The sequence below is a fragment of the Ictalurus punctatus genome, chromosome 23, assembly GCF_001660625.3.
Source record: "Ictalurus punctatus breed USDA103 chromosome 23, Coco_2.0, whole genome shotgun sequence".
In the NCBI taxonomy this organism is placed as follows: domain Eukaryota; kingdom Metazoa; phylum Chordata; class Actinopteri; order Siluriformes; family Ictaluridae; genus Ictalurus; species Ictalurus punctatus.
In genome coordinates, this window is record NC_030438.2 from 9,900,001 (window position 1) to 9,912,500 (window position 12,500).

At 43.8% G+C, this 12,500-nt stretch overlaps 1 protein-coding gene across 9 annotated transcripts in view; it reads left to right on the forward strand.

The window, feature by feature from the left end:
• Positions 1-12,500, forward strand: part of dip2ca (disco-interacting protein 2 homolog Ca) — a 110,586-nt gene that overhangs the window by 45,784 nt on the left and 52,302 nt on the right. For 4 of the 9 annotated variants that reach the window (XM_053675009.1, XM_053675008.1, XM_053675010.1 and 1 more), the window contains exons 2-6: positions 5,993-6,064; positions 9,219-9,329; positions 9,784-9,909; positions 10,383-10,628; positions 11,702-11,827. In XM_053675009.1, coding sequence (XP_053530984.1) covers positions 5,993-6,064; positions 9,219-9,329; positions 9,784-9,909; positions 10,383-10,628; positions 11,702-11,827 — 681 coding nt within the window. The remainder of the gene's footprint in view (positions 1-5,992; positions 6,065-9,218; positions 9,330-9,783; positions 9,910-10,382; positions 10,629-11,701; positions 11,828-12,500) is intronic. The other 5 variants (XM_053675012.1, XM_053675015.1, XM_053675016.1 and 2 more) reach the window with 3 other exon arrangements.

Sequence of the window (12,500 nt, forward strand, 5' to 3'; positions counted from 1 at the left end):
TTTATTGTCTGTTAACAGCAATAATGAATCATGAATACAGGCCAAGCCTAAACTTTTACATGTGTGCTAATCATCATAATTACATTCCGATATGTTTAGAATCTGATGTTTATTATTTTTACTATTTTGACCGATCTGCTTTAAAGTCATTCTGATATAATGAAGAAATACTCAGCTGCCAGCCAATCAGAAAGCAGTATTTCCTGTGTGAGTTGTGGGTTCTGGTTCTTTCTTGTTATCAGAGTTCTCCTACACACTGCTCCTGATCTCTCTGTGCAGCTTGTCCTCCACCTGTTCATCACTTTACTCACTTCACTCATCTGTTTGGTGACACAACCATTGGCTGAAATAAAACAGGCTGACATAGTGTGTGTGTGTGTGTGTGTGTGTGTGTGTGTGTGTGTGTGTGTGTGCACTCAGCTAGGTTCCCTGATCTTTCGCTCTTCTCAGCGTCCACACTTGAGTCTGGGTGGATGAAGAGATCGACAGATGTACGAGCTGTGTCATGTGATTGTATATTTACATTTACATTTACATTTATTCATTTAGCAGACGCTTTTATCCAAAGCGACTTACAAATGAGAAAATACAAGCAAAGCAATATATTAAGCAGAGAACAATACAAGTAGTGTTACCATACAAGATCCATTAATTGAGTTCCAGAAGAACCAAAGTGTGCAGAGTAGAGGTGTAAGTGCCATAGTATTTATTTATTTATTTATTTATTTATTTATTATGAGTTGGTTAGGTGTTCACGGTAGAGGTGGGTCTTTAGCTGTTTTTTGAAGATGGTGAGTGATTCTGTGGTCCAGATTGAGGTTGGAAGTTCATTCTACCACTGAGGGACAGTTAGTTTGAATGTTCTCGAAAGGGGCCTTGAGCCACACTGAGTAGGCTCTACTAAGCGTCGGTCGTTGATTGAGTGCAGATTACATGAGGGAACAGTGAGGAGAGAGTTGAGGTAGCAGTGTGCTGTTCCAGTCAAGGTCTTGTAGGTGAGCATCAATGCCTTGAATTTGATGTGGGTGGCTACAGGAAGCCAGTGGAGGAGATGAAGAGGGGTGTGACATGGGTTCTTTTGGGCTGGTTGAAAACAAGGTGTGCTGCTGCATTCTGAATCATTTGAAGGGGTTTGATGGAGCTGCTGGGACACCCCAGAGTAGTGAGTTGCAGTAGTCCAGATTTGAGATAACAAGAGACTGGACTAGTATCTGTGTAGCCTGTAATTGTTTTATTGTTGGGATAATGGATTCAAGAGCTGTAGATGCTGTGGAGCATTGAGTTCCTTCAGCATTCTCCTAAGTCGGATATTTACTACGCTGCTCCTGTGAAAAAAAGTGTCTACTCCAACACCATGGTGACGACATTAACTCCAACTGCACGGTAATGTTTTTAATTTGATTGAAGGCAATCCAGTGTAGTGGAGCTTTATCGAACACTGGACCTTAAACCTCTCTGCCAACCTACCACTTACAGAGAGAGAGAGAGAGAGAGAGAGAGAGAGAGAGAGAGAGAGAGATGGATGGATGGATTTCTAGAGTGCTCATGCTTATTGAGTATTTGGTCTCAGTGCTGGTCTGAATTTTTAAGGTTCTCTGCAGAACCCCAGTGATTTACAGAGGAACTTATGTCGCTGTGCATGTTAAAGATAAACACTAACGAGTGGCTGTGATGTGAACATGCACTCAGACTGCAGCTAGGTGCGACATAAAGGTGTGTTACAGGTGTTGGAGAATGTTGAGCTCCTGACCGTAATCATATAAGATAAAGACTTTAAAAGAGGATAATGTGTGTGTGTGTGTGTGTGTGTGTGTGTGTGTGTGTGTGTGTGTGTGTGTGTGTGGTGAGCTTCAGGCTGTACATCCTCTGTCCATAGACATATCTGGATGAAGGCAGCGCTGTATGAAACAGGATTTAGATGGATTTACCTCCCAGAAGATTTTCTCAGGCCAGTGGTCATCGACGTGCTCGAGCTGCCAAACTGACTGAAGAAGACACTTCTGTGAGAATCTGTCACTTTAACCAGCTAATCTAAATGCAAATGAGCGTTTTGGTGTTCTGCTCAGAGAAAGCAAAAATAAGCGTATTTATAAGGAAGGATCTGTCCTTCCTCGAGACCGAGACAGGAAATTTAGACGAGGCTGATTCTTATTTATTTTCTCAGAATGATGTGAGAGGATTAATCTCATTCAGCAGGTGGAATTCACACCCACGCTTACGTCGCACCCGCTAACTCAATATCACATTTACATCAGGAGGATCCTATCTGTTCCTCTTCTGGTTCTCCGACTGTCTCTGTTTCTCTGCTGTGTGGACGTCTCCGCTTCAGGATGAGGGACGTGTTTGAGGCAAACTGAAAACGATTGCGGTGTCTGTTCGTCATGGCAGAGCTGTTGTGCGCGGTCAAACATGGCGAGATGGCAATCTGTCTTTTCTTCCCACACTCTCACTCAGTGGAGCACAAAATCCCTCTGAATGTGACACACCTGTAGCAGAACTGGAAGTGATATTTAATACATTTAAAACATTCCTCGAGTAAAATGGCCAGGTGTTTGGTCAGGGATTAACCGTAACTACTGTTCAAGCAGAATGATAAACGTGTGTGTGTGTGTGTGATCGCTTTCTGCGTGGTTTATCATGTACACATTTCTCAATCTTCATATTTCAGAACTGTGTTTGTGTAATGCTCCCTTCATTTACACCATAAAAACTGAAACCTGAGGAGGAGTAGTACAGTGTCAGAGACTAAACTCTTACAGAAATCACACTTCAAATCATTTTACTGGTTAAAGAGGTTCTCCCTGGAGTTCTAAAGTATGCAGATGAAAAGTATATATTTATAGTGCTGTCTTACAGTGTTAATAGTGTGTTTGTTTATTTCTCACTGTTGCAGCTTATTAAGACATTAACACTGGTAGTGCTGATGTTTACACCTGAAAGTGATTTGGTACAAAACAATAGAGGCTCAGTCTCTGTTCTGTTGCTGTGAAAACTGTGTATACTCGGGTTATAAATAAATAAAATAAATCCGTGTGTAATGCATGTACATCTTTCCCTCACCTCCTGGTGTCAGTTTATTTTGTTTTAAAGTCTGAAAGTCAAAACATGTTGCATCACAATCACACTGACAGATAACATGCTGACATTTACAATTAACTATTGGCTCACTTTATATCTTTAACATAAACACAAAACACACACAGTGTCTTTGTGTGTCATTAGTGTGTGTGAACTGATGTTGAAGTTAAACTACTCAGTGTTTAAACAAACTGTTCTGCTGTACACTGAACAAATTAGCGCTCTTATTGCAGGGTTTATAACAGGGTTTACAGCAGGGTTTATAACAGAGTTTATAACAGGGTTTATAGCAGGGTTTATAGTATGGTTTATAACAGGGTTTACAGCAGGGTTTATAACAGAGTTTATAACAGGGTTTATAGTAGGTTTTATAACAGGGTATATAGCAGGGTTTATAACAGGGTATATAGCAGGGTTTATAACAGGGTTTATAGCAGGGTTTATAGTAGGGTATATAACAGGGTTTACAGCAGGGTTTATAACAGGGTTTATAGCAGGGTTTATAGTAGGGTTTATAACAGGGTTTATAGCAGGGTTTATAACAGGGTATATAGCAGGGTTTATAACAGGGTATATAGCAGGGTTTATAACAGGGTTTATAGCAGGGTTTATAGTAGGGTATATAACAGGGTTTACAGCAGGGTTTATAACAGGGTTTATAGCAGGGTTTATAGTAGGGTTTATAACAGGGTTTATAGCAGGGTTTATAACAGGGTATATAGCAGGGTTTATAACAGGGTTTATAGCGGGGTTTATAACAGGGTATATAGCAGGGTTTATAACAGGGTTTATAACAGGGTTTATAACAGGGTTTATAGCAGGGTTTATAACAGGGTATATAGCAGGGTTTATAACAGGGTTTATAACAGGGTTTATAACAGGGTTTATAACAGGGTATATAGCAGGGTTTATAACAGGGTTTATAACAGGGTTTATAACAGGGTTTATAGCAGGGTTTATAACAGGGTTTATAACAGGGTTTATAACAGGGTTTATAGCAGGGTTTATAACAGGGTATATAGCAGGGTTTATAACAGGGTTTATAACAGGGTTTATAACAGGGTTTATAACAGGGTATATAGCAGGGTTTATAACAGGGTTTATAACAGGGTTTATAACAGGGTTTATAGCAGGGTTTATAACAGGGTATATAGCAGGGTTTATAACAGGGTTTATAACAGGGTTTATAACAGGGTATATAGCAGGGTTTATAACAGGGTTTATAACAGGGTTTATAACAGGGTTTATAACAGGCTTTATAGCAGGGTTTATAACGGGGTTTATAACAGGGTTTATAACAGGGTTTATAGCGGGGTTTATAGCAGGGTTTATAACAGGGTTTATAGCAGGGTTTATAACAGGGTATATAGCAGGGTTTATAACAGGGTTTATAACAGGGTTTATAACAGGGTTTATAGCAGGGTTTATAACAGGGTATATAGCAGGGTTTATAACAGGGTTTATAGCAGGGTTTATAACAGGGTATATAGCAGGGTTTATAACAGGGTTTATAACAGGGTTTATAGCAGGGTTTATAACGGGGTTTATAGCGGGGTTTATAACAGGGTATATAGCAGGGTTTATAACGGGGTTTATAGCGGGGTTTATAACAGGGTTTATAACAGGATTTATAACGGTATATAACAGGGTTTATAACAGGGTATATAACAGGGTTTATAACAGGGTTTATAGCAGGCTTTATAGCAAGGTTTATAACAGGGTTTATAACGGTGTGTGGTCTGTCCACTGAAGATCCTGATCTATTCTAAAACAGTCAGTAGAAATGTGGGAGAGCTTCTCTAGGATCTCCTGCAGAACACACATAACCTCCTCCAGGATCTTGGTTCTCCATGTTCACATGAAGTTATTCTGACTCTAAACTTCTCCCACTTTTTGTAGGACAGTAAAACGTCCTGTGTAGTGATTTCTCAGACAGAGGAGTGAGTGTTTCCTCTCAGAATGACTCTGTAAAGCAAAATGTTTGCACCTTAACAGTAGCAAGTCTTTCTTTAACCTCTCTGATGTTAGCGGTGTTGTTCTCTCAGTCACTTCAGTGGACTCAGAGCTCCAGATGTGTACAGATGTTGAGGGACGATGAGGGAGGAGAGATACAGTGAAAGGATGAGGAGGAGGTGAAGGTGGGCTGGATTCTCCTCCGAGGATGAACAGGAAATTTTACACTAGTAAGGGACGTTTGAATGTCAGTGTGTGGGAGTGAGCGAGGAAGTGAATCATCCAGCTTCTTTTTTTAAAACCTCTCCTCTTCTGTCTCATACTGATTCATCTCCATCCTCATCTCCTATGAGAAAAGCTCCAGGGAAACAGAGTGAGGTTCTCATCAGTCCTGAGGGATCAAACACCCTGCATACACTGGTGCAGGTTGTTGATTAATGTTAAAGCTTAAACGGTTAAAAGGTGGTTCTTCACGCGTTGAGATGTTCTGGCTTTGCTGTCTGCATCACGTCATCTCCTTCTCACCATCTTCAGTTATTTGAATCCTTTTCTTCACTACATACTGAACTCCACAAAGTGCATTACATGCTCAATAGAACCATGTTTGCGTTTCACACAGAAATATCGGAACACCGTTGGTGTTTGTGTTATATTTTAAAGTCATGTGACAGTTTTCAGTCAGCGTTCTCTCTGTTTTCACGGACATTCAAATATTGGCAGACTCTTCTTCAGTTGGTTTAGTCGCTGTGTCTCAGAAGTTCATCCTCTGATGGAGACACGCAACAGAGACACGTCACTGATTCACTCTGTAATGGAAAGGATAAAGTCATGTTAAAGAATTAAACCTATTTGGGATTATTTACAGTGCTATTTAGTGTGTTATTTAATCATTTTTGTCAGCAGTGTTGTTTTGTGTGCTGAAATGTTCTGATGTTGGGGTTTTCTCCTCTTTTCTTTGCAGGTGATATTACACAGAAAGGTTATGAGAAGAAGAGAGCTAAACTGATCAGTGCTTATCTTCCACAACCTCCAGGTAAAAATCTACTTGTCCCTGGCATGTACTTCCTGTTTGGACTTGTCTGCTTCCTGATTCCTGACAGGTTTAAAACCGACCTAAGCACAGAGAAGTTTATGTAGTGAAACACAGCATGCAGACAACTAAGACAAGAAATATAATAGCAAATTCTTCCGAGTTACTGCTGGAGTAGCAGTGAAGTGTAGTGTTTCCAGCACAGTTAAATATTATCTGGGTGTGTCAAGTTTGGAGAGCGCTTGGTGTGCTGAGCGGCCTGACACTTTAGCACGAGGGGAAATACCTGAGCCCCCCCAAAAAAAACACCCTCTCCAGTGGTCCAGTCCCCCTTGGAAAAATGTTCACACAGAATCCATAGTCCCAAGTCAGGCATTGTCTTTGAAATGGACTTGTTCTAGAGGCAGAAACCAGGCTTGGGAGGCTGCATCATCAGCCTCGGGTGCGAGTTGGTCTTGGTAAGTTATCTTGTCGGTCTCAGGGTTGAGCATGGCGTGGAAAGCCATAATGGTATTCTCTGTCGTGAGCATGGCTTGTGAGGTCGTGTCATCAGCCTCTGGCAGGAACAGGATGCGTGAGACCATCTCGTTGACCTCTGGTGTGAAGATGGCATGGGAGGTCGTTCTGTTGGCCTCTGGCAGGAACACATCAGGAGAGATCGCCTAGTTGATCTTGAGCTGGGGTTCTGCGGAAGCAGAACTTGAGAAGCTGTGCCGTCGGCCTCCGGTAACAGTAGAAGTTGGGAGGCCGTGCAGTCAGCTTCTGGCAGGAACATGACTTGGGATGCTGCCTTGTTGGCCTCTGGCAGGAACACATCAGGAGAAATTGCCTCGTTGGTCTCAAGCTGGAGCTCTGGAAGTGAGATCGCCATGCTGACCTCAGGCTGGAACTTGGCAGGGGAAACCTCCTCATTGGTCTCAGGCTGGAGCTCTGGCAGGGGAGATCATCTTGTTGACCTCATCTCCAGAGTTCTAGATTGAGACCCCCATGTTGACCTCTGGCTGTAGCTTGGCACTGGAAACTACCACGTTGGTCTCAGGCTGGAGCTCTAGAGATGAGGTCGACACATTAACCTCTGACTGGAGCTCTACAGGGGAGACTACCTCATTCATCTCAGTCTGGAGCTTTGGAGGTGAGGCCTCAACGTCTGCCTCTGGCTGGAGCTGGGCTGTGGAGGCTGCCCTATTTGCCTCCTCGCCTTCAGCCCTCTGCTTCTCATAGTGGGTGGTGAATGACGGGACAGTTCGTCCTTCTCCCCCCTAAAAGATTTTCCAGGTTGGATTTGTATTCTGGACTCCCAAACACTTTATAAATAGTCCCACAAACTGTGTTACATCACTGAGTCCAGTGGATTCAGTGGCGAATAGAAAATGACAGGTTGGGCTGAAGAGACGGGACAACATGAACCCCAGCCACTGCTTCTTGTCGGGCTTGGGGTTCTCCAGGCTCGCAAAATATAATTGGCAGTCCAAAAGGAAATACTCAGTATAACCAAAAAAATCCATCATACGAGTCCGGGAGATCCACGGCAGTCCACTGAGGAAACGGAATTAAACGCTGGCATGGTTATCTCAGCTTGACGGTTACTATATGGGTCTGGGGAATTCATGATAGCACACTGAGAAATCTGGCTCGAGTTGACCACTGGAAAGGTTTTCTTGGTGTGATGCCTCCTCTGCTTTCCTGCTGCACCCATGGTATGGGGAAGTATTCTGGCAAGTTTGGAGAGTGCAGACAGGTTGACATGAATGCAATCACAGTTAAAGCTTTATTTAAGAAAGAGGCAGGCAGACAAATCCAAAATGTGATGCAAAGTCAAAATTCAAAGACAGGCAGCGGTCAGGTGATCAGCAAATGGAGATAATGCAAAATACGAAAAATGAGAGAACAGAATAAGGTTGATAACAGGAATCACAAAACACAGGAACAAAAGGCTCAGATGTGAACAGGTGGTAAACACTAAACAACACAAAAACACAGGGGTATAAATATACAAAGTAATTAAGGGGTTACAAGGAGGAGCTGAGAATGATTAGGACATGTGAGCTGAAATAACCAGTAACATGACAAGGGTGGAGACAAGAAACCAAAACAAAACACACGTGTGTACATAAACAACGTCAGTGACAACCCGTAATTGCTTGGTCAAGTGCTGAGCAATCTGACACTTCAGTGCAAGGGGAAATACCTGACAGGGGGTTTTATTTGTTCTACCGCTTGGTTCCTTGTCATGGTTCCTGAACCAGTGCTGCTACGGCTTTGAAGTGTTTGATGAACACTGGCATTGTAAATGTTGTGGTCAGACCGGAGGTTCCGTAGATGTTCTGTAGCTACATGTGGAGTTTATGCTGCCATATCACACTGGTAACATTCAGTTGCTACCAGTGTAACCACGGCAACCAACAGTAAGTCAAGATAGGAATGTTCACTAACGACCAACATAGAACAATTAGAGTGTCTTACCCTAACCCTAGATAAAAAACCACTGCCATTGCGAACACAGGGTTATTCAGAATTATCTAGTGTTACATAGTGTGAATGCAGTGTGTCTGTCTGTCTGCTCTGTCTCTCTGTCTGTCTGTCTGTCTGCTCTGTTGATGCAAGCTACGTTTGTCACCATGGCAACAGGCAGCCTGTGTCCGGTTGTGAGTAAAATATGACATCATATCTATAGCTCGGTGTGTGTGTGTGTGTGTGTGTGTGTGTGTGTAAGCACTGTTATGGTTCACATGAAATAGCAAGTCGAAGGTATAACACGTGAATCTGACTCTCTCCACTTTGTTTCTGTTTTTGCAGAATGCGTCTCTGCAACCTTTCAACACACACACACACACACACACACACACACACACACACACACAGTGGCTCAGCATGCAGGCATTTTGCTTCTTGTAAAATCTTCTTAGAGCTTCAGGTGGATCCATTTGCTTTTCTTGATGTAGCTCTAAATTGTGAATCTCAGAAGGGAAAAGTATTGGCACCCATGATGAGGTCAGGGTCAAAGTCACACTGATACGATTCTGATACAAATACAAATATGTCACAGTAAAGATAATATATGTTTTGATTTCTGTTGTACACTGGCAGTAATGATGGAGTCATCGTTACCATGGAGACTGCAGTTGTATAATTCACAGTTTCTTTCTCTGATATTCAGGGCTGGACATGTCAATGGCACACGAGCGCAGGCCCCCCATGGTTCCCTCTTCTGCCTCCCGTTACCACCGCAGACGTTCCTCAGGCACCCGGGACGAGCGTTACAGATCAGGTGAGTTAGCGGCCATGTCCTCTACAGCTGACCACATCTGCACTGTTAAGGTCACTCTGAATATTTTACATTAGCAATATTTGTTTAAAGGCAAAAGAGTTATTTCTCTACCTTTATAAAAAATGCTAGTTTATATGAACCTTCTAACAGGCTTTAAATAAATGTAACATATGGAGTTTCTGCTTCACACACACATACACACACACAGACATACACACACACACACATATACACACACACCTACACACACACATACACACACACACATACACACACACATACACACACACACACACATACACACACCTACACAAACACATACACACACGTTAAATGAACAGTTGGTGGTGTGTAAGAGAGTGCAGAAGGCCTTTATCGTGTGTGTGTGTGGGTGTGTGTGTGTGTTTGCGTGTGTGTGTGTGTGTGTGTGTGTGTGTGTGTGTGTGTGTTGCAGATGTTCACACTGAAGCAGTTCAGGCTGCTCTTGCTAAACACAAAGAGAGGAAGGTGGCCGTGCCGATGCCGTCCAAACGCCGCTCACTGGTGGTACAAACGTCCATGGACGCCTACACACCTCCAGGTGAGTCTCAGCCCCGCCCCTTATCTCACATACACACACACACTCACACACACTCACACTCACACACACACACACACATACACAATAAAGGCATTTTCCCACTGCACACAGTACCCCACAAAACTAAAATGGTGAAAGTTCCAGCTGTTTGGCTTTGGTATAAACAAGAACAAATGGTACTCAGTGCACATACTGTACCACACACACACACACACACACACACACACACACACACACACACACACCAACAAAACAAGAATAAAAAAACACACAGTAGTCTGGTTTATTGGTGTTTTTCCTCGTTATGCTTAACGTTAATATTTCACTGTTGTCACAGAAACAATGAACTAGAATTCTGAGTACCGTTAGTTCTTGTCAGGGCTGGTTCTGGTTGTGACAGTGCAGTGGGAAATGCTTCCCCTCAGTGTCGTGTCTGGTGTGAGCGCAGTGTGGCTGTGAGTGACTCTCACTAGGCCTCTCCCCGCTCTCGTCTCTGCCCCCGCTGACAGACACGTCGTCTGGCTCAGAGGAGGAGGGGCTTCATGGAGAGGGCACGCCCACCTCCAGCCAGGGTAGCGCCAGCATGGAGCACTGGATCAGCCGCGCCATCCACCACGGCTCCACCACCTCATCCTCATCCTCGTCTACACAGAGTGGAGGGAGCGGCGCCGCCAGCCGTCTTGCAGATGTCCTCGCCCAGACACACATGGGCAAACCAGGTAACTACCACACCTTCGTCCTCCCTCTCATCGTATTCTTCTTCCTCTTCTTCATCCTCCTCCTCCTTCTGTTTGTCCTACTATAATACCCCCTCCTCTTCTGCTTCTTCTTTTTCCTCTTCCTCCTCCTTCTCTTCTATCATTTCCTCTTCTTCCTCTTCCTCCTGTTACAGTCTACACTTAAACACTACTTCAACCATTGCGTCTGTCTCTGTCTGCTTTTCGTCCTCTTCTCTTTCCTCTATCTCTCTCTGGAGCAGGTTTATCAGGCCGTGCTGTTAGCAGTTAGCCATTAGTAGTTGATTGTTAGCTGTTAGCCTCTGCTATGTGACACCAGCACAGACATACAGGAGGAAAAATGCAGTCTGAGGGACTGTTCTGTGAATAAAGTTACCGTGTGCTCTGCAGATGTTAAACCAATCCAGACAGCTCATTTTAAATGTAAACACGTGGCTCAGTAGGAAACGCAAATACACACACACACACACACACACACAGAGTGGGACCGGAAGAGTAGTTTATAGGGAAACACTGAGTTTCTGTGCAAGGCCGCATGATTATAGGCTGTGTTTAAACTAATAAATGAAGTGCATTAGGCAGATCTCCAATGCAGGAACCTTTTAGCTTCATTTCCACTGAAGGAACCAGGTGTAAATTTTCTTTTCCTTCAGGACCTGTTGGCGTTGGAGTTAGTCGTACTGTATGGTGCTGATTAAGAGCGACCCACACTTTGTAATATCCACAAAACTCTTTAATGACACGTAGCGAGCAGCAAGATCAGACTGAATCAGTAGAAACAATTTGTCACAGCTGCTGTTAGAACCCACGTTAACTTGTTTTAATATTGTATTCACACTTTTGAAAGACGGGGGTGCTTGCTTTTATACGTGTTTAAACCTGCTCATGTATGAAGCCTGAATCGTTCCCATCCTTGTGTGATCCATGCTGGAGGAATTATGTCATTGTCTGAGCTCCTGCTGCCCTCCTGTCCATCCTGTGGCTGGTGAGCATCTCGTCATTGGCTCTAAAGCTCTAAGGTTCTATGGTTCTGGTTCTCTCCCCAACAAATCCAGGGCCGATCGCTCACCTCTCTCTGAAGAGGAAAACAATTCTCGGTGTAGCTGAGAACGGAAACTCGCTGCGTCGCTCCTGTGAGTTCGGGTCTGATCTCCTCTGGCCGCCACCCCTCGAGTCGGATGGTCAGTATGCCATGCCCAGCTTCTCACCCCTCCAACACACCCTGACCCCCTTCACAACACACACTCTGCCCCTCTCCCCACCACCACCACAAAATACACCTCCATCCATCTCCATCCTGGACGTTGTTTGAGTGTGTCGTGTTCCACACATTTGCTGTGTGCTTGTGGAATATTCTGGACTTTATTCTACACACTGATGTGTGTCTCAGAATCAGATTCAGTGTGTCTCAGACTCAATGTGTGTCTCAGACTCAGTGTGTGTCTCAGTATCAGACTCAGTATGTCTCAGACTCAGTGTGTGTCTCAGAATCAGATTCAGTATGTCTCAGACTCAGTGTGTGTCTCAGAATCAGATTCAGTGTGTCTCAGACTCAGTGTGTGTCTCAGAATCAGATTCAGTGTGTTTCAGACTCAGTGTGTGTTTCAGACTCAGTGTGTGTCTCAGACTCAGTGTGTGTCTCAGTATCAGACTCAGTATGTCTCAGACTCAGTGTATGTCTCAGACTCAGTGTGTGTCTCAGTATCAGACTCAGTATGTCTCAGACTCAGTGTGTGTCTCAGTATCAGACTCAGTATGTCTCAGACTCAGTGTATGTCTCAGACTCAGTGTGTGTCTCAGACTCAGTGTGTGTCTCAGTATCAGACTCAGTATGTCTCAGACTCAGTGTGTGTC